The sequence below is a fragment of the Rana temporaria genome, chromosome 8 (genome assembly GCF_905171775.1).
Source record: "Rana temporaria chromosome 8, aRanTem1.1, whole genome shotgun sequence".
Taxonomy (NCBI): Eukaryota; Metazoa; Chordata; class Amphibia; order Anura; family Ranidae; genus Rana; species Rana temporaria.
In genome coordinates this window covers 119,021,612-119,042,378 of record NC_053496.1, presented here as the reverse complement: position 1 = coordinate 119,042,378, position 20,767 = coordinate 119,021,612, and the positions used below count along the sequence as shown (strand labels likewise).

The 20,767-nt window shown below is 41.0% G+C and overlaps 1 protein-coding gene across 4 annotated transcripts in view; it reads left to right on the top strand.

Annotated features, from left to right (window-relative positions):
• DLG5 (discs large MAGUK scaffold protein 5) overlaps positions 1 to 20,767 on the top strand; it is a 185,849-nt gene that overhangs the window by 139,308 nt on the left and 25,774 nt on the right. For all 4 annotated transcript variants that reach the window (XM_040320601.1, XM_040320600.1, XM_040320599.1 and 1 more), the window contains 3 exons: positions 4,780 to 4,928; positions 7,597 to 7,767; positions 8,594 to 8,790. In XM_040320601.1, the coding sequence (XP_040176535.1) occupies positions 4,780 to 4,928; positions 7,597 to 7,767; positions 8,594 to 8,790 (517 nt within the window). The remainder of the gene's footprint in view (positions 1 to 4,779; positions 4,929 to 7,596; positions 7,768 to 8,593; positions 8,791 to 20,767) is intronic.

Here is a 20,767-nt window from a genome sequence, read left to right as displayed (position 1 = left end):
AGACAGGCTTTATGCTAGGGAAAAACACTGCTATGAATATTCGCCGCCTATTCATGAACATTCAGGGATCCCATGATGAAATAGGCTTGAGGGTCGTGGTGGCTCTGGATGCCACCAAGGCCTTCGATTCCGTGGAGTGGAACTACTTGTGGGAGTGCCTCTCAGGATTTGGCCTCAACTTTATTCGCTGGGTTCAGCTCCTATATCAGTCCCCAAAGGCCACAGTGTTTGTGAACAGCTGGCTTTCTAACCAATTCCCGCTAGAGAGAGGGACCTGACAAGGCTTCCCCTTTTCCCCTCATGCTGTACTCCTTGGCTATGGAGCCGTTGGCCATCATGGTTCGTGCATACACTAGCATCTGAGGCCTTAAGATGGGGAAAAAATGGGAGAGCAACTGCGCTAATATAATGGGTGGTAGAAAAATGAATACTACTACAGTGATAATCAAAATGTGATAAAGTGAAGATGCACCTTACTGGATATATAAAAACAGTGATAACATAAGAAAAAAACAAGATGCGCTACACATAATATGAAAATACCCAAAAATGAAATTAATTGTCCGTGAGTAATGTGAGGAATTTAAATGAACGACAAAATATCAAAAAAAGTCCTTGATAAAAACAATAAGTCCTTTCACCAGTGAATAAGAAAAGAAAAAGGCCTAGTTAGACTTACCGGTGACGGTATTTCTAAGAGCCTTTCAGGACAACCTTGGAGAGAGCGCAGCTCCGCCCATTTTTCAGGAAACACACATGATCCTTTAAGATCCCTCCTCTTCCACCATGGCCTCAGTTATTGTGGTCTCCGACAACTGGAAAACAAAGCACAGAAGAACCACAACAAACCATGATAGACATTTAACACATACTCTTATTCAAATATCTAGGGAGGGAAAATAGCGGTTGTCCTGAAAGGCTCTTAGAAATACCGTCACCGGTAAGTCTAACTAGGCCTTTCTCTTATCGCCTTTCAGGACAACCTTGGAGAGGATAACCGAGTAACTTACCCTAGGGTGGGACCACTGCTTGCAGTACCTTCCTACCGAAGGCTTGCTCCACAGCGGACAGTAAGTCTAGCCTGTAGTGCCGCAGAAAGGTCGAATAGCTGGACCATGTAGCTGCCTTGCAGATCTGGTCAGGCGTAGCACCGGCTCTTTCGGCCCAGGAAACTGCCGTAGATCTTGTTGAATGGGCCGTGATTCCCGTAGGAGGCACCTCTCCTTTGGCTTGATAACTCTCTACGATGGCTTGTTTGAGCCATCTACCTAACGTGCTTTTGGAAGCCTTTTCTCCTTTCCTTGTGCCTGAGAATATTATAAACAAGGCGTTCGACTTCCTGAATTCCTTGGTGACCGAGAGGTATTGAAGTACACATCTTCTTACGTCGAGAGTATGAAAGGTTTCTTCCCCTGCATTAGAGGGAGCTGAACAAAAGGTAGGAAGGATTATTTCCTGAGACCTGTGAAAGGTTGATGAGACCTTAGGAAGGAAGGCTGGGTCTGTTCGAAGAATTATCCTGTCCGGAAATTTTTTTAAATAAGGCTCTGTAACTGCCAAAGCCTGGATTTCACGGACCCTTCTTGCGGTCGTGATGGCCACCAAAAAAATAGTTTTTAGTACTAAATTTTTCAAAGAAATATGCCCTATGGGTTCAAACGGAGCCACCGTGAGACCCTGCAACACAGTTGACAAATCCCAACTGGGAAAGGCTTTAAAGGCTACCGGTCTACTTCGACCCAGTGCCTTAAAAAATCTTGAAATTAAATGTTCCTTAGATAAGGTTTTTTCTAAATAAACTGAAAGAGCTGCCACTTGCGTCCTTAGGGTGCTAATTGCTAACCCTTTCTCCATTCCTGCATGAAGAAATTCCACAACTGAAATGACGCTATTAACCTGAAAATTCTTGGACGTACACCAGGAATTGAACTTTCTCCAAACCTTGAGGTAAATTGCTCTGGTTACACTTTTCCTACTGTCTAATAGAGTTTTTATCACTTTATCAGAGAGTCCCTTTGATCTTAAAAGGTCTTCTTCAGAAACCAGGCCGTCAACTGTAAACGTTCCACTTCCGGATGGTTCACAGGACCCTGAGACAGTAGGTCTTTCCTGAGTGGTAGTTTCCACGGTGGTTTTGTGGTTAAATTCTGAAGTGATGCAAACCACGGTCTTTTTGGCCAGTAGGGAGTGATTAAGATCAGACTGGAACAAACAAAGGTAAGCCAGAACCCCTCCGCCTTGGAGAGAGCGCAGCTCCCTGGTTCCCTATGATGCTTCCACCATGGCGGAGGAAACACAATAACTGAGGCCATGGTGGAAGAGGAGGGATCTTAAAGGATCATGTGTGTTTCCTGAAAAATGGGCGGAGCTGCGCTCTCTCCAAGGTTGTCCTGAAAGGCGATAAGAGAAATCCATGATGATAAGTGACAATCCGATAAGAAGAAACCTCCACCAAACGAGTAATGAAACTGCTTACCAGATTCCCGGTGGTCTCTTAGTTAAAAGAAGACCCCAGGTAGCATGAAGATTGATACTCTGGAGAGTAAAGGCCTGTATGGACAATCCGGATGTCGATCTCTGTTAGACTCTGTTAGAGTGCTCTTGAAGAAGTCACTTGTGAGTGATGAATGCGTACAAGAGTCCTGTTTAAAGAGGGACCAGATGTGATGCCAGCGAGTTCGCCACTCGTTTTTAAAACTACCTTTGTTATCGTATCCTCCAACACGGGAGTGTAACAGAGATCGACATCCGGATTGTCCCTACAGGCCTTTACTCTCCAGAGTATCAATCTTCATGCTACCTGGGGTCTTCTTTTAACTAAGAGACCACCGGCAATCTGGTAAGCAGATTCATTACTCGTTTGGTGGAGGTTTCTTCTTATCGGATTGTCACTTATCATCATGGATTTTTCTTTTCTTATTCACTGGTGAAAGGACTTATTGTTTTTATCAAGGACTTTTTTTGATATTTTGTCCATTTAAATTCCTCACATTACTCACGGACAATTAATTTCATTCGTTTTTGGGTATTTTCATATTATGTGTAGCGCATCTTGTTTTTTTCTTAAGATGGGGAACCTGGAAGAAAAGATTGGGATGTATGCCGACGACACGCTCCTATACTTGGCGGACTTTGGTTTCTTTTGTTGCTGCACTCCACTCCGTAGAACATATTGGTAGCAACTCGGGTCTGAGTATTAACTGGTCTAAATCCCAGATCCTTCCAATTGCCCATTTCCCCCCCTCATTCACGTCCCCTCCTCTGACTCTCCCAAGGGTCTCCTTGATCAAGTACCTTGGTGTACAAGTCACCAGATCGCTCACAGACTACACACTATTGAACCCCTTTATACCCTGATCAAGACCAAGACACTGACTTGGGCCAGACAACCCCTGGGTGTTATGGAACGCATCAGTTTAGTCAAAATGATACTCCTCCCAAAGATACTCTATTTGGTGTGGCATGCCCCCTTGTATATACCACAAAAAATTCTAAATAATTGACTCCATTCTTAATTTGTTTATATGGGGTCACAGCAGACACAAATTATCTTGGAGAATTCTGAAGAACCCAGTGACATTGGGAGGAGCTGCTCTTCCAGATTTTCAGGACTCTTATAGTGTGTGTGTGTGTATATATATATATAATGTGTATGTGTGTGTGTGTGTATGTAGCAGGGAGCATGTGTCATTGTCATCGAGGATGGAACTTACCCAGACAGAAATGGCTCCCAGGGGTGACCACCGCCCAAGAAGTGGGGTGGACACCAGCCCTAGCAATTGTAATAGGGATTAAATAGTACATCTTTAGAGACATTGGCTGCAACTGTGAGCTTGGTACCAGCTTTATCAGCCAGTCTCGCAATGTGTCACTGCCCCCCCCCCCCTACCCAATTGCCCCCCCCCCCTACCCAATTGCCCCCCTTGAGATGGCAGTCAAGTAGTATAAAAAAAGTAAATAAAAAACTATATTGGATAATAATGAAAAAAAATTTAATACCCGTGTCACTCCCAACCCCCAAGACCCCCAACACACACCCTATACAAAGTGCAGTGTAGGGAAAGCATGTGGAAGTAAAAACCAATTGCACCACATGTTGAGGTATCATTACAACCAGAGGAGTGAGAGCAGTAGCATTGCAAGCTGTTACATAGATTGAAGAAAGACATTAATCCATGCAGTTCAACCATTTAAAAATAAAAACACACACACATAGAAAACCTCCTTTTACACCCATCGTTGATACAGAGGAAAGCAAAAAATAAATAAAAAAATGGGCATGGTCGAGTTTTCTTCAGCAGGGGAAAAATATATTTCCTGGTCCCTCAGGAGGCAATTGGATATTACCTGGATCAGCTACCCCTGGTGGTGTTACCTGTAATATTTATTTATTTTTTCCTGACATTGGGCTTTAATTTGTTGTTTTGTGAGACGAAGTTCACAACACTGCAGCTGCGATTTGGTCCGATTTTCAGTGCGATTCTGCAGTGCATCTTGGTTGCATTTTGGATTTGGTTTGCGTATTTAATGGGCCCAATTGTACGCTGAAATCGCACCAAAGTAGCAAACACGGCTTTCCCAAAATCACGCTGTGCTACATTATTGTGAATGGCCACCGTTGAAAACAGTGTAATTTCAATTGATGAGATTCTGTGCAACTGAAGTTGTATCTGAAATCACAGTGTTATGTTCTGTGAATTCATTATTTACCGTATTTGTAAATATGTTAGCCCTTTAATTCTGTGTCTGTTTTTTTTTTCTTTTCTTTTACCTCTGTAGTATGGCTCTGTTGATATGAGGAACAAAACAGCAGAAGAAGCTTATCTAGAAATGCTGAAACCAACAGAGAATGTCAAGCTAAAAGTACAGCAAAAACTAGAGGAGTTCAATAAAATCAAAGACCAAACTGGGGATGGATTCTATGTCAGGTTAGTAAACATGATGCTAAACTTACTGTGTATGTGAGAGAGGGAGCTAGTTATTAAATAATTACCATTCCCATTACTTGAGATTTTTTTTCAAATACAACTAACATTCTAATTTCTAAAGTTCCTAAATCATCAATTTAGTTCCCTCTCTGCACTCTGAGCTAATAAACAAACACGATTTTGTTGAAGCAATTGGAGGATTTTCTGCTATTTGAAAATCCTCTCAAGTTCAGTCAGGTTGGATGGGGACCGTCGGACTGCCATTTTCTGCTTTCTTCAAAGATGTTCAATTCAGGGCACTGGTTGGGCCATGCTAAAACATTTGCAGCGTTGCTCCTAAGCCACTCCTGTGTTGTCTTGGCTGTGTGCTTGGGGTCATGTTGGAAGGTGAACCTTCAGCCCAGTCGGAGGTTCCGAGTGCTGTGAAACAGGTTTTCATTGAGGATATCTCTGTACTTTTCTCCATTCAGCGTTCCCTCAACCCTGACCAGTCTCCCAGTCCCTGCTGCTAAAAAACACCCCCACAGCATGATACTGCCACCACGATGCTTCACTATTGGGATGGTATTGGGCAGGTGATGAGCAGTGTCTGGTTTTCTCTAGACATGACATTTTAGAATTGAGGCCAAACAGTTCAATCTTGGTTTCATCAGATCAGAAAATCTTGTACCTCAGTCTGAGGGTCCTTCAGGTGCGTTCTTGAAAACTCCAAGCAGGCTTTCATGTGTTTTGCACTAAGACTTTTGTCTGCCATAAAGCCCAGATTGGTGGAGGGTTGCAGAGATGGTTGTGTCCTTCTTGATCTTTGTCCCATCTCCACACACGATCTCTGGAGCTCAGAGTGACCATTGGGTTCTTGGTCACCTCTCATATGAATGCCCTTCTCCCCTGATTGCTCAGTTTAATCCGGAGTCCTGGTTTGTGCCAAACTTCTTCTATTTGAGAAATATGAAGGCCACTGTGCTCTTGGGAACCTTCAGTGCAGCAGAATTTTTTTTTGTAGCCTTCCCCAGATCTGTGCCTTGCTATAGTCCTGTCTCTGATTTTTGCAGGCAGTTCCTTTTTTGACCTAATGGTTTTTGCTCTGATGTGAGGCCTTTTATAGAAAGGCTTCATGTACAATCTATTTAATTTACCACATGTGGACTCCAGTTAAGGCAAAGAAACATCTCTGGAACGATCACGAGAAATGGGAGGCACCTGAGTTACATTTCAAGTGTTGTTTTAAAGGGTCTGAATACTTGTGCCAGTGTGATTTTTCAGTTTTTTTTTTCCATACATTTGCAAACCTTTCTAAGATTCTGTTTTCACTTTGTCATTATGTAATTTAAGTGTTGATTAATGTGAAAAAAAAAATGAGTTTAAACGACTGTAGTATCAGGTCTAATAACATACATAACATAGGCATACATAACATTAAAAAAAAAAAGTGAAGGGGTCTGAATACTTTAGCAATGTACTGTGTACACACAATCTGTGTGCTTTGCTGTAGTTCTATGCCAGGGGCATGGCAGCCCTTGTATTTTTCTAAAAACTCAATACCTGCCTATGGTTTTCCTATGACTGTGACACGAAGTTTGTTCTGTTTTGCCTATATTTTATCATTTTAATGCACATTTCTTTTTTTTTACTTCTAAGCATTGCAGTAAGGCTGCATTCACACCTCTGCGACAAGATACGCCGCGTATTTTGCCGCGAGTGTGTAACTTTTTTTTTTTTTTTTTTTTTTAACAAAGTCTTCCCATTGCTTTGTATGGCCGAACGCCAATGCCGCCTGAAAAAAAAGGGTCCGGGACTTTTTTTCAGGCGGCAGGCGTACGGCGTCTATGAGATGTGAACCATCTCATAGACAGCAATGGGAATTCTCCTCTCCAGCGGCACGAGCGTTGGGCGTTTTGTCGCGGAGGTGTGAATGGGGTCTTACAGTCTAACTGATTTTGATTACTTAAAATGAGGTATGCATGTTGTATATCTTCTAGGAGGATCCTGCAGGTTAGAGCATTGGTGTGGGATGTAGTGTAGATACAGCCTGGTATTATCAAAGGTGCTGGTACTTGTAGGAAGATGGTTAGTACAGCTGGCACAAGTGTGGTCAAGGGATTAAGGCACATAATAGCATTGCTGGCTGGCACTACCTTGGCCTACGCACATCTGGTTTTTAGGGAGTGGAAGGTTACTCTGTAATTGGTTTTATTAGAAAATGTGTGCATGGCAGTGGTGGAAACTTTGTGAATTGTTTTCACTATGGTAATTCAAGCTCTAAAAATGTAATTTGTTTTATGAAATATAAATATCCAAGCCATGACCTATGACAGACCTTTGGATTTGTGCTGTAAAGCATAATATTAGATTATTTTTAGGACATAGTTACATAGGACAGGTTTTGGTTCACCTGTTTTGCTAGCAGTAAATTTACATTAATAAGTGGATTCACTGATTTCTGCCTCTGAAAAAGTTATGTATAGGACGTTTGGGTTTGTAGAGTATTTTGGTCCTTTTCATTTATGATCATCAACACCATGTGACATAAATGCACAAAACATGTCTACTATTTTTCTGTGACCTATGAAGGTAAATATTCATATACTACATCACTGTGGCAATTCACGAGCTTAGTTGATGTAAACTGTTCTGGGTAAAAATCATATTTCTGTGTATTCACTTTCAGAGCACTTTATGATCGAACAGCAGAAAACCCTCAGGAGCTAAGTTTTAAGAAGGACGATATCTTGTTTGTGGATGACACCCTTCCTCTGGGAGCTTTTGGTGCATGGATGGGTTGGCAGCTTGATGAAAATGCTCAGAAACTGGGGAGGGGCCAGATCCCCAGCAAATACATGTGAGTGTGAAGGGTTGCATAAAAGTTGTTGTAAACCGTTACTTATAACCAGTGATATTACTAGCCTCAGGTGATACATCGAGGTGAAACAAATCCTCCTGCATAAGTTGTACTTGTTTATTTGCAGCAATATGTCCTGTACATCCTTGTAACTCTCATAGATGAAAAGGATTTTTCACAGACACAAAGCAAGGGGCAGGGATCTGCAGCTGCACATCATACAGGTGCTCTGAGAGCACCCCCCCCCCCTAAAACTGCACATAGGAACAGAGCTGAGGCTGTCAACAGATTGATCCCTACCCTGTCACCTTTTTTCACTTGGTGTGAGAGAAATTTGTCAGAACGGACTGATTACAGAGGAGCTAGACAGCAAAGAGATGTTACACTTAGTGCTTTGGAAAGAGGCAAGTAAAAACAATAGAAATGTGTGGTTTGTTCAGATTTCACGCCTGAGGTTTACAACCACTTTAAGTCCTGAGTTAGACAGAGCTACATAGTATCTGTCTGGTACACAATACAGACACTTTTCCAAAGTTTGTTTCACAAATCCACAAACAGACTTGAATGGGATAGTAATAAAATGAGGAGACAGTGTGGTTTCTTCAGTACATTTGAGATTTAGCTTGTTAAAATGTATAAACACCCTATCTTTTACTGCAGAGCATGCATAGTGAAATTCTGAGTCACACAAGACTTGTAACTGTAAGTGTTAATAAGTTTACTGCTTTAGTTACAGCTGTAAACAAGGGTGCATACAAACATCAAGTATTTTAAGTTGCCTTGACCCACTTTATGTAAAAGCCTCAATGCTAAATATTTTCTTCAGGATGGAACAAGAATTCTCCCGCCGTCTCAGTGTTTCAGAGGCAAAAGATGAAGGTGCTGCTGGGAAGACTCTTTCTGCTGCAGCCAGGCGATCCTTTTTCCGCAGGAAACACAAACACAAGCGGAGTGGGTCTAAAGATGGCAAGGAACTTCAAGGGCTTGATACCATCAGCACAGATTCCATCTCTTTCCTAGATGGTAAGTCATTTGCACACAGTGAATTTGGTGGATCTGCTGAAAATATCTTGTGCTCTCTTTAGCGTGCAAATCATTTGGCGAAAGTCATTTCTTTATAGTACAGCACAGGTCAATCATAATGGATGGGTTATATTCTGCACCACCTTCAGGTGATTGGACACTGGAAAGGCCACTCAAAGCTTTAACACCCCTCCACAATGTGATCCTCAGTTTTTTGTTATTGTCCTTGGGTGGTGGATGAACCAAAGTGGGCAAAATGACTGCATTTGCCCTGGAAATTCTACTGAGTTTGGAGTATGTCGGGTGCTGAGCCGTTAAAAGCGGATCTGGGCGACTGGTGGTCAGTCATCAAGCTTTTTCCGAAGTGGGCGGATTTGAGTAAGCTGGTGCTACTTCATGCCTTAGGAGGGTTGGACCCAATCAGCAGGATATGCCCTCAGAGCGCTGAACAGCTGCCATTTTTGTCTCTCCTGTGTATGCATCAAACTGCCATACTGCTGCTTTCAACCTTGTTAAAGGTGCCATATTTGATCAAAGTGCGCATGTTCCGGCACCATTTTCTAGCAGAGCGTGTTGCAGCTAGACACACCTGAGCTAGGTATCTTTCTAATGTACTTGAAAGGATGCAATTTGAAGATGAACATCTCTTTGGGTTTTTTTTTATGCCTAAATGAAAAAGTTGACAGGTGGGGAAAGTGCTATTTGCCCTGTAAGTAGAAAAGTATCTCGATGGCCAAGCCAGATTCCTCAGCAAAATCATTCTGTGGTTCTCTTCAGGCATCCATGCCCAAGGCCAAACTAGGCAATTCTCTTTCCCGCAAATCTTGGTCTTCCAGACCTTTCATACCTGATCCCAAATCTCCTTCACAATGAAGGGGTACCTTCGCAAACATTTGTTCAGATTTAGGACTCGTGTACAGGAGGACATATTCTTCTGGTTACAAACTGGAATTTCTGAGCCGTTCTGCACCTCATTTTTGGCCATCCAATATGCCTACATCAATTCTGTGTGGATTTACTCAAAGCTGTGTCCAAGCTTCATCCTTAGGGTGTTAGACTGCACATGTTGGGAGTTCTGTTCAAATCTATTTGCGGTTCCAAAGCAAAATGGGGAGGTCCGACCCATTCTGAAAATAAAGTCACAAAATCCTTTTCTGAAAGTCAGTTTGTCATGGAATCCACATAATTGGTCATAGCGGTTTTTCATCCGGGGCAATCCATGGCATCAGTTGACATCAGGGATGCATACTTGCACATCCTGATCTTTACTCCTCACCAGTGTTGCAACGACAAACATTTTTCTATTTTTGGCTCTATTTTCTCGACTGGCCATGCATGGCTCCTTGAGTCTTTATGATGGTCTTGACACTGGTGCTGGCTCTGTTACATGCCAATGGGATTCACATCTTAGGATACCAAAATATCCTGCTTTTAAGTTTTTTCCCTGAGGGAGAACCTCTAACAGATGATACAGGTCTTGAAGAGGTTTGGTTGGATTCTCAACCCACAAAACTTGGTTCGGGAACACAATGTCAGAAATACCTGGGATGGGTGCTGGATAAGGCCAAGAACAAGGTGTTCCTACCACGAGATCCTTCCTTCTGCTGAAATGGATAGTTCTCACCAAGGATGTGAAAAAGGATAATGCGCTAAATCAACTGATTAAATAAGGTGTCAACACATCAAAATTACTGGAGGAGAAAGACAAAATAATACAAAGAATGAAGTTCCAAATTCTATATATATATCGTCCCTTGTTGCTGTAATCCTGAAGGCAACTCAGAAGCACTTTGCCAAACCACACACACACAATGTGTGAGAGATATAACCAGCTTGATGTATTGATCAAACTTGTCAGGTCAAAAAATGCTTTCCACCAGGTATTCACGTGTTCAGATATGCAAAGAAAGGGAGACAGAGAGAAGACCGATAGTGTGATACTGTTAAATGAAACACCAGCGTCTCACAACACTCAAAACATCACTCACGAATCCCCGATATTAAATAGGCTTCAGCGTGTGTGTATGTAAGCTGCTCAGCTTGTTGGGCTCCTCATCCGGCACCTCCGTGCGTCCCGTCACTCAAGCTCCTCCCCCACGCGTATCGTCACTAGACACGTGACTTAATCATGGGTCAATGTGTGACTGGGGCTTACTAAGGCTATAAATAGCCTATCACACACTCGCAACAGCGCGAACGGACCAATGGGGAGGCACCAATGACTACATCATTGCAGATACACCACAACATTTCAGCCAATTGTGGTTTATAAAAGTATCTATTTAACAAGTTTTAATATGATACAAATTGAGACAAAATAACTTTTAAAACCGCTGTCTGTACAAAACACATAAGTTTATCTCGGGTTCTGCTACGGACGGATCCGTGCAACTCAAATTAGCATCCCGTGGTATTCATTTGATATTACTACCGCATAAGCCAGCAAATGTTGATATGTATATAAATATAAATATATATAAAAACTAAAATACATATATGTAAAAATGATCCACCATATGAATATTGCATGTGAATCAAACCAAGGCTGTCAATCACATATCCCAATCTAAGCTATCAATTAAATAGCATCATGGACATGTTGTGCATAACAATAAATATTATATTATATACAGGAGCACCACACCATTTGCCATCCAGTGGGTACAAGCTCCCAATAGGATAGCATTAGGATAACTGATTGGGAGATGTGAGAGATATGTACATATATATAAATAAAATAAAATACTATTTAAAAACAGAGATTAAAAATCAGATATAAAACAGTTAAGATCAAAGTCAATATTTAAACCATTCGGAGAGAGAGATCCCATCTCATGGATCCATCTCGATTCTGCTTTACTGATCTCTCTCACCCTATGGCTACCTCTCCAGTGGGGACTATATTTTTGTATGCCCCAAAATTTCAAACCCTTTGGGTTCCCTTGATGACATAGCTCAAAATGACGGGAGACATTATGTTTCGGATATGCATTTATAATATTCTGTACATGCTCTCTTAATCTTTTCCATAAGGGACGTTTAGTGCGGCCTATGTATTGTAAGGAGCATGGGCACTCCAGGACATACACCACACCCTCAGTTCTGCAAGTAATAAGGTCATCAATATTGTACTCCTTTTTGGTGACATTTGAAGTGAATTTGGTGCATTTTTGACCATTGAAATTCGTATTCTTACATGCAAAACACCTCTTGCATGGGAAGAATCCCTTACCCTGAAAGAAGGTAAGTACATTTTTCTTTGAAGGAGGATCAGGAACGTTTTTGGCTACTAAGTCCCTCAGGGTGGGAGCTCTACGATATACCACCCTGGGGATACTGGGTAGAATACCCTGTAGCTGCTGGTCAGCTCTCAGGATAGGCCAGTGCTTTTTGAAAATGGCTTCTAGCTGCCTATGTTGGACAGTATAGTTTAGGATAATCGGAAGATTGTTATCCATTTGTTCAGATCTCACTTTGTCCTGAATCAGGGTAATTCTAGGTGTGTCATATACTTTACGGATTTGTTCTTGAATAAAATCCTCATTGTACCCTTTATTCACAAACTTTGTTCCTATAAAGTTAGCTTGCTCCAAATATACTTTTTGGTCAGTGCAGTTTCTACGGATACGTAACAGCTGTCCTTTGGGGATGTTTATAAGCCAGGGCTCGAAATGACAGCTAGCCACCGGGATATAGCTGTTCCGTTCCACTGGCTTAAAGTATGTTTTAGTTGATTTTGAGTTTTCCTCCAGCGTGATTTCCAAATCCAGAAACTGTATAGTCTGATTACTGATAGTATACGTTAGGGAAATGTTTTGTTGATTTAGATTCAATTTCTCAAAAAATGTGATTAAAGATTGTTCATCACCATCCCAGATGACAATACAGTCATCTATGAATCCTTTGTATAAAATCAGCTGGCTAGGCATATCGTTGTAAATTGCCCCCTCCTCCCATTTTGACATAAATACGTTTGCCACGCTGGGTGCATATTTAGCTCCCATTCCGATGCCATTGAGTTGCTTGTAGAACTGGGATTGATGCCAAAAATAATTATGCTGTAAACTATAAGCCAGACATCGTAAAACAAACTTTTTTTGCCTTGGGATGAGTTGGCTGAAATGGTTCATCGCCCACTTCGTTGCATTAATCGCTTCCTCATGATTAATATTAGTGTAGAGCGAGGCTACATCAGCTGTTGCTATCAGGAACTTATGTTGTGGGGAGATTACTACAGTCTCCAATAACTGGATAAGGTGTTTTGTATCTCTGAGGTAAGCCTTGGTGTTGGGTACCAAGGGCTGTATAAACTTATCAACATATTCTCCTAGACGTGAGTTAATTGACTGGATACCGTTGATAATTGGTCTCCCAGGAGGTTTTAATGGATCCTTATGTACCTTCGGCACCGTGTATATAATAGGAACTCGACACATATCTGGATTTAGGTATTTACTTTCTCTTTTGGATAAGATACCTTTATCTTTGCCCTTTTGTATGAGCACAGCCAATTCATCCTTGTAGTCCACGGTGGGGTTACCTGTGAGCTTAGTGTACGTATTCTGATCTTGGAGTTGATTGTTCAATTCCTCATAGTAATAATCTTTTGACAGTACTATTGCTCCTCCCTTGTCTGCCGGTCGTATTATTACTTTCTTGTTCTTCTCCAATTCTTTAATGCCCTTTTGGATAATTTTGGGATCTGGTAACCTCCTTATTTTTAATTTTTCCAGATCTTTTAGCACCATTTTGTTAAATACTTCTACGTGCTGGTTATTGTGTACTTGAGGGTTAAACAACGATTTGTTTCTTAAGGAACTGTGTTGAATTCTACCCGGCAGATTTCCAACAGATTCATCTTTTATGGGTTGATTAAGCATGTATTTTTTAATATTTACTTTTCTTGTGTATTTCTGAATATCGACGTACACATCGAATTTATTCAGATTTCTCTTGGGTGCAAATTTCAGGCCCTTATCTAATAGGGTTAGCTCTGGAGTAGTGAGCTCAACCCCACTCAGATTAATGATTCCTTGCCCTATTTGACCTTTCTTCTTTTTGGACCCTTGTCCCCCCCTACATCCTCTCTTTCGTCTGGGCTGCGAGCATACATTGATTCTGCTCCCCGAGGTGGTGATCTGTCGTTCCGGCGATGATCTAAAAAAGACCTGGAATGTGTTTCTTCAATATAGTTGGCTAATGGTTCATATTTGTTTTGTGTATGAACCGGACTTTTCCTATACTCCTGTTGGAGGTGATCGCGATTTGACGGTACACCTTGTGAGTTGGAATATGGTCCATGATTTTGATACTGATATACATCTCTCACATCTCGAGGATCCTGATTATAATGGGGACCTTGCATATATCCTCCTTGATTCCCTGTTTGATTAGGGGGGTAATACACCTGCTGAGTGTTCTTATTTTTCCAGGCTGGATGCCTAGGGGATTTCTTATTATTTTTCCGCCAAGGCTTAGGAGTCCTTGGTTCATTTGCCTCACTTCTTGTAGATCTGGTTTGATCGTAAGGGTAAGGGTTCGGGGGTCTGTAATAATCATCCCCATTGGATCTCTCACCTTGTGGTGATCTAGATCTATTGATCACAGGTGGTATGGTAATCCGTACTTCTTTGTCTGGGGATGAGGATACTGAACCTCTTGCTCCCTCTTTAAGTTTTAATTGCCATTTGAATGTTTGGTGTAAACGGTAATCATTGGTATCTCTCCAATATTTCCTCTTTTTACGTTGCTTAATTTCAGCATCTTTATTCTCCAGCACTCTATTTAATTGGTTCGTGAGTGATTCAAAAGGAGGGGTGTCCTTAAAACTTTCCAAGGATACCTTGCATTCAGCTAGTTCCTTATTGATGGCAGTCAACTTGCGTTGTTTCCGTTTGACCAACAACTGCATTAGTTCCAACCCCTTCTCATTAAAAAATTTGTACCACTCTTCAGTGGAGTCCCCATCCATTAATCCATCATTGATGGGAACCTCCCATCTTAACCTTCTGGGAACTATCCCTTCTTTGATATATTGTTCATGTGTGGTGAGATCCCACCACACACTGATCTTTTTCTCCATTAAGTGCCCAAACTTACGGAAAATAGTGTCCAAATCCCCTGTGTCAGAGTGATTTTTACTTGTGAATACATCATTAAGATCTACTGTGCGATTTTCCATATAATTAAATATATCCATAGTTGCTGCTAATGTAGTGAAAAGTAAAAATGCAAAAATATATGTGGAAGGTCTACAGCGCTACTAAGTGAAAAATTAATTATATTACTTAATCAATAAATAAATGATAAAGCAGCAATTATAACGGTGAACTAAACCAAGCAAAATATGTGAAAAAGGATAATGCGCTAAATCAACTGATTAAATAAGGTGTCAACACATCAAAATTACTGGAGGAGAAAGACAAAATAATACAAAGAATGAAGTTCCAAATTCTATATATATATCGTCCCTTGTTGCTGTAATCCTGAAGGCAACTCAGAAGCACTTTGCCAAACCACACACACACAATGTGTGAGAGATATAACCAGCTTGATGATGTATTGATCAAACTTGTCAGGTCAAAAAATGCTTTCCACCAGGTATTCACGTGTTCAGATATGCAAAGAAAGGGAGACAGAGAGAAGACCGATAGTGTGATACTGTTAAATGAAACACCAGCGTCTCACAACACTCAAAACATCACTCACGAATCCCCGATATTAAATAGGCTTCAGCGTGTGTGTATGTAAGCTGCTCAGCTTGTTGGGCTCCTCATCCGGCACCTCCGTGCGTCCCGTCACTCAAGCTCCTCCCCCACGCGTATCGTCACTAGACACGTGACTTAATCATGGGTCAATGTGTGACTGGGGCTTACTAAGGCTATAAATAGCCTATCACACACTCGCAACAGCGCGAACGGACCAATGGGGAGGCACCAATGACTACATCATTGCAGATACACCACAACATTTCAGCCAATTGTGGTTTATAAAAGTATCTATTTAACAAGTTTTAATATGATACAAATTGAGACAAAATAACTTTTAAAACCGCTGTCTGTACAAAACACATAAGTTTATCTCGGGTTCTGCTACGGACGGATCCGTGCAACTCAAATTAGCATCCCGTGGTATTCATTTGATATTACTACCGCATAAGCCAGCAAATGTTGATATGTATATAAATATAAATATATATAAAAACTAAAAATAATAAGTTAATCCCCTAGGCATCCAGCCTGGAAAAATAAGAACACTCAGCAGGTGTATTACCCCCCTAATCAAACAGGGAATCAAGGAGGATATATGCAAGGTCCCCATTATAATCAGGATCCTCGAGATGTGAGAGATGTATATCAGTATCAAAATCATGGACCATATTCCAACTCACAAGGTGTACCGTCAAATCGCGATCACCTCCAACAGGAGTATAGGAAAAGTCCGGTTCATACACAAAACAAATATGAACCATTAGCCAACTATATTGAAGAAACACATTCCAGGTCTTTTTTAGATCATCGCCGGAACGACAGATCACCACCTCGGGGAGCAGAATCAATGTATGCTCGCAGCCCAGACGAAAGAGAGGATGTAGGGGGGGACAAGGGTCCAAAAAGAAGAAAGGTCAAATAGGGCAAGGAATCATTAATCTGAGTGGGGTTGAGCTCACTACTCCAGAGCTAACCCTATTAGATAAGGGCCTGAAATTTGCACCCAAGAGAAATCTGAATAAATTCGATGTGTACGTCGATATTCAGAAATACACAAGAAAAGTAAATATTAAAAAATACATGCTTAATCAACCCATAAAAGATGAATCTGTTGGAAATCTGCCGGGTAGAATTCAACACAGTTCCTTAAGAAACAAATCGTTGTTTAACCCTCAAGTACACAATAACCAGCACGTAGAAGTATTTAACAAAATGGTGCTAAAAGATCTGGAAAAATTAAAAATAAGGAGGTTACCAGATCCCAAAATTATCCAAAAGGGCATTAAAGAATTGGAGAAGAACAAGAAAGTAATAATACGACCGGCAGACAAGGGAGGAGCAATAGTAGTACTGTCAAAAGATTATTACTATGAGGAATTGAACAATCAACTCCAAGATCAGAATACGTACACTAAGCTCACAGGTAACCCCGCCGGGGACTACAAGGATGAATTGGCTGTGCTCATACAAAAGGGCAAAGATAAAGGTATCTTATCCAAAAGAGAAAGTAAATACCTAAATCCAGATATGTGTCGAGTTCCTATTATATACACGGTGCCGAAGGTACATAAGGATCCATTAAAACCTCCTGGGAGACCAATTATCAACGGTATCCAGTCAATTAACTCACGTCTAGGAGAATATGTTGATAAGTTTATACAGCCCTTGGTACCCAACACCAAGGCTTACCTCAGAGATACAAAACACCTTATCCAGTTATTGGAGACTGTAGTAATCTCCCCACAACATAAGTTCCTGATAGCAACAGCTGATGTAGCCTCGCTCTACACTAATATTAATCATGAGGAAGCGATTAATGCAACGAAGTGGGCGATGAACCATTTCAGCCAACTCATCCCAAGGCAAAAAAAGTTTGTTTTACGATGTCTGGCTTATGGTTTACAGCATAATTATTTTTGGCATCAATCCCAGTTCTACAAGCAACTCAATGGCATCGGAATGGGAGCTAAATATGCACCCAGCGTGGCAAACGTATTTATGTCAAAATGGGAGGAGGGGGCAATTTACAACGATATGCCTAGCCAGCTGATTTTATACAAAAGATTCATAGATGACTGTATTGTCATCTGGGATGGTGATGAACAATCTTTAATCACATTTTTTGAGAAATTGAATCTAAATCAACAAAACATTTCCCTAACGTATACTATCAGTAATCAGACTATACAGTTTCTGGATTTGGAAATCACGCTGGAGGAAAACTCAATATCAACTAAAACATACTTTAAGCCAGTGGAACGGAACAGCTATATCCCGGTGGCTAGCTGTCATTTCGAGCCCTGGCTTATAAACATCCCCAAAGGACAGCTGTTACGTATCCGTAGAAACTGCACTGACCAAAAAGTATATTTGGAGCAAGCTAACTTTATAGGAACAAAGTTTGTGAATAAAGGGTACAATGAGGATTTTATTCAAGAACAAATCCGTAAAGTATATGACACACCTAGAATTACCCTGATTCAGGACAAAGTGAGATCTGAACAAATGGATAACAATCTTCCGATTATCCTAAACTATACTGTCCAACATAGGCAGCTAGAAGCCATTTTCAAAAAGCACTGGCCTATCCTGAGAGCTGACCAGCAGCTACAGGGTATTCTACCCAGTATCCCCAGGGTGGTATATCGTAGAGCTCCCACCCTGAGGGACTTAGTAGCCAAAAACGTTCCTGATCCTCCTTCAAAGAAAAATGTACTTACCTTCTTTCAGGGTAAGGGATTCTTCCCATGCAAGAGGTGTTTTGCATGTAAGAATACGAATTTCAATGGTCAAAAATGCACCAAATTCACTTCAAATGTCACCAAAAAGGAGTACAATATTGATGACCTTATTACTTGCAGAACTGAGGGTGTGGTGTATGTCCTGGAGTGCCCATGCTCCTTACAATACATAGGCCGCACTAAACGTCCCTTATGGAAAAGATTAAGAGAGCATGTACAGAATATTATAAATGCATATCCGAAACATAATGTCTCCCGTCATTTTGAGCTATGTCATCAAGGGAACCCAAAGGGTTTGAAATTTTGGGGCATACAAAAATATAGTCCCCACTGGAGAGGTAGCCATAGGGTGAGAGAGATCAGTAAAGCAGAATCGAGATGGATCCATGAGATGGGATCTCTCTCTCCGAATGGTTTAAATATTGACTTTGATCTTAACTGTTTTATATCTGATTTTTAATCTCTGTTTTTAAATAGTATTTTATTTTATTTATATATATGTACATATCTCTCACATCTCCCAATCAGTTATCCTAATGCTATCCTATTGGGAGCTTGTACCCACTGGATGGCAAATGGTGTGGTGCTCCTGTATATAATATAATATTTATTGTTATGCACAACATGTCCATGATGCTATTTAATTGATAGCTTAGATTGGGATATGTGATTGACAGCCTTGGTTTGATTCACATGCAATATTCATATGGTGGATCATTTTTACATATATGTATTTTAGTTTTTATATATATTTATATTTATATACATATCAACATTTGCTGGCTTATGCGGTAGTAATATCAAATGAATACCACGGGATGCTAATTTGAGTTGCACGGATCCGTTCGTAGCAGAACCCGAGATAAACGTATGTGTTTTGTACAGACAGCGGTTTTAAAAGTTATTTTGTCTCAATTTGTATCATATTAAAACTTGTTAAATAGATACTTTTATAAACCACAATTGGCTGAAATGTTGTGGTGTATCTGCAATGATGTAGTCATTGGTGCCTCCCCATTGGTCCGTTCGCGCTGTTGCGAGTGTGTGATAGGCTATTTATAGCCTTAGTAAGCCCCAGTCACACATTGACCCATGATTAAGTCACGTGTCTAGTGACGATACGCGTGGGGGAGGAGCTTGAGTAAAAGGGACGCACGGAGGTGCCGGATGAGGAGCCCAACAAGCTGAGCAGCTTACATACACACACGCTGAAGCCTATTTAATATCGGGGATTCGTGAGTGATGTTTTGAGTGTTGTGAGACGCTGGTGTTTCATTTAACAGTATCACACTATCGGTCTTCTCTCTGTCTCCCTTTCTTTGCATATCTGAACACGTGAATACCTGGTGGAAAGCATTTTTTGACCTGACAAGTTTGATCAATACATCATCAAGCTGGTTATATCTCTCACACATTGTGTGTGTGTGGTTTGGCAAAGTGCTTCTGAGTTGCCTTCAGGATTACAGCAACAAGGGACGATATATATATAGAATTTGGAACTTCATTCTTTGTATTATTTTGTCTTTCTCCTCCAGTAATTTTGATGTGTTGACACCTTATTTAATCAGTTGATTTAGCGCATTATCCTTTTTCACATATTTTGCTTGGTTTAGTTCACCGTTATAATTGCTGCTTTATCATTTATTTATTGATTAAGTAATATAATTAATTTTTCACTTAGTAGCGCTGTAGACCTTCCACATATATTCTCACCAAGGATGCCTGCCTTTCAGTCTGGGGAGAAGTGCTAGGGAAATCCACAGTGCAATGGACTTAAAAACTCAACTTCCTATCAACATCTTGGAGATGAGGGTAATATATCTTTCCCTTCTCTGGTGGAATAACCTTCCCACCAAGAAGGCACTAGAAGTCACGCTGCTCAGGTGACAGTTCTAATTTAACATTGGGTAGTGACCCACAGTGCACATTCTGGGAATGGAAAATGGGCAAGCAGGCTTTATGAATCGACAGGCACACACTTTTTGGGGGACTGCGTACATGGATCTCCTGGCATCCAGGTTCAACAAGGAACTGGACAACTTTGTGTTCAGAACAAGGGATCCTCTAGAGTTGGCAGTAGACACTATTAACTCTGAGATCTATTTGATTTATGCACCCCCCCCCCCACTTCAGTTATGTCTGCTTCACTGGATTAAGGTGGAAGGAGCTAGAATTAATCTGGTGGCCCCAAATTGGTCAAGAGCTTGGTTCTTGGATATTCTTTGCATGTTAATGTAACCACACTGGACCCTTCTGGATCATACAGACTTTCTGTCACAAGGTCCTATTTACTATCCTGCTTCCTAGTTTCTGCCCTTAACGACATGGCTGAGGCCCAGGTTCTAAGTAAAAAGGAGGTGGGGGTGGTCTCGGTATGAGTAATTCCCATGCTTCTTAACTCAAGTTAGGCCACTTCTTGTAAGGTAGGCCATCATACCTGGAAGGCATATTTCTATTGTAATGAGCAGAAGAACTCGCACTCTAGCCATTTTTCTGTGGGTCGGTTTCTTGCTTTTTTAAAAATTG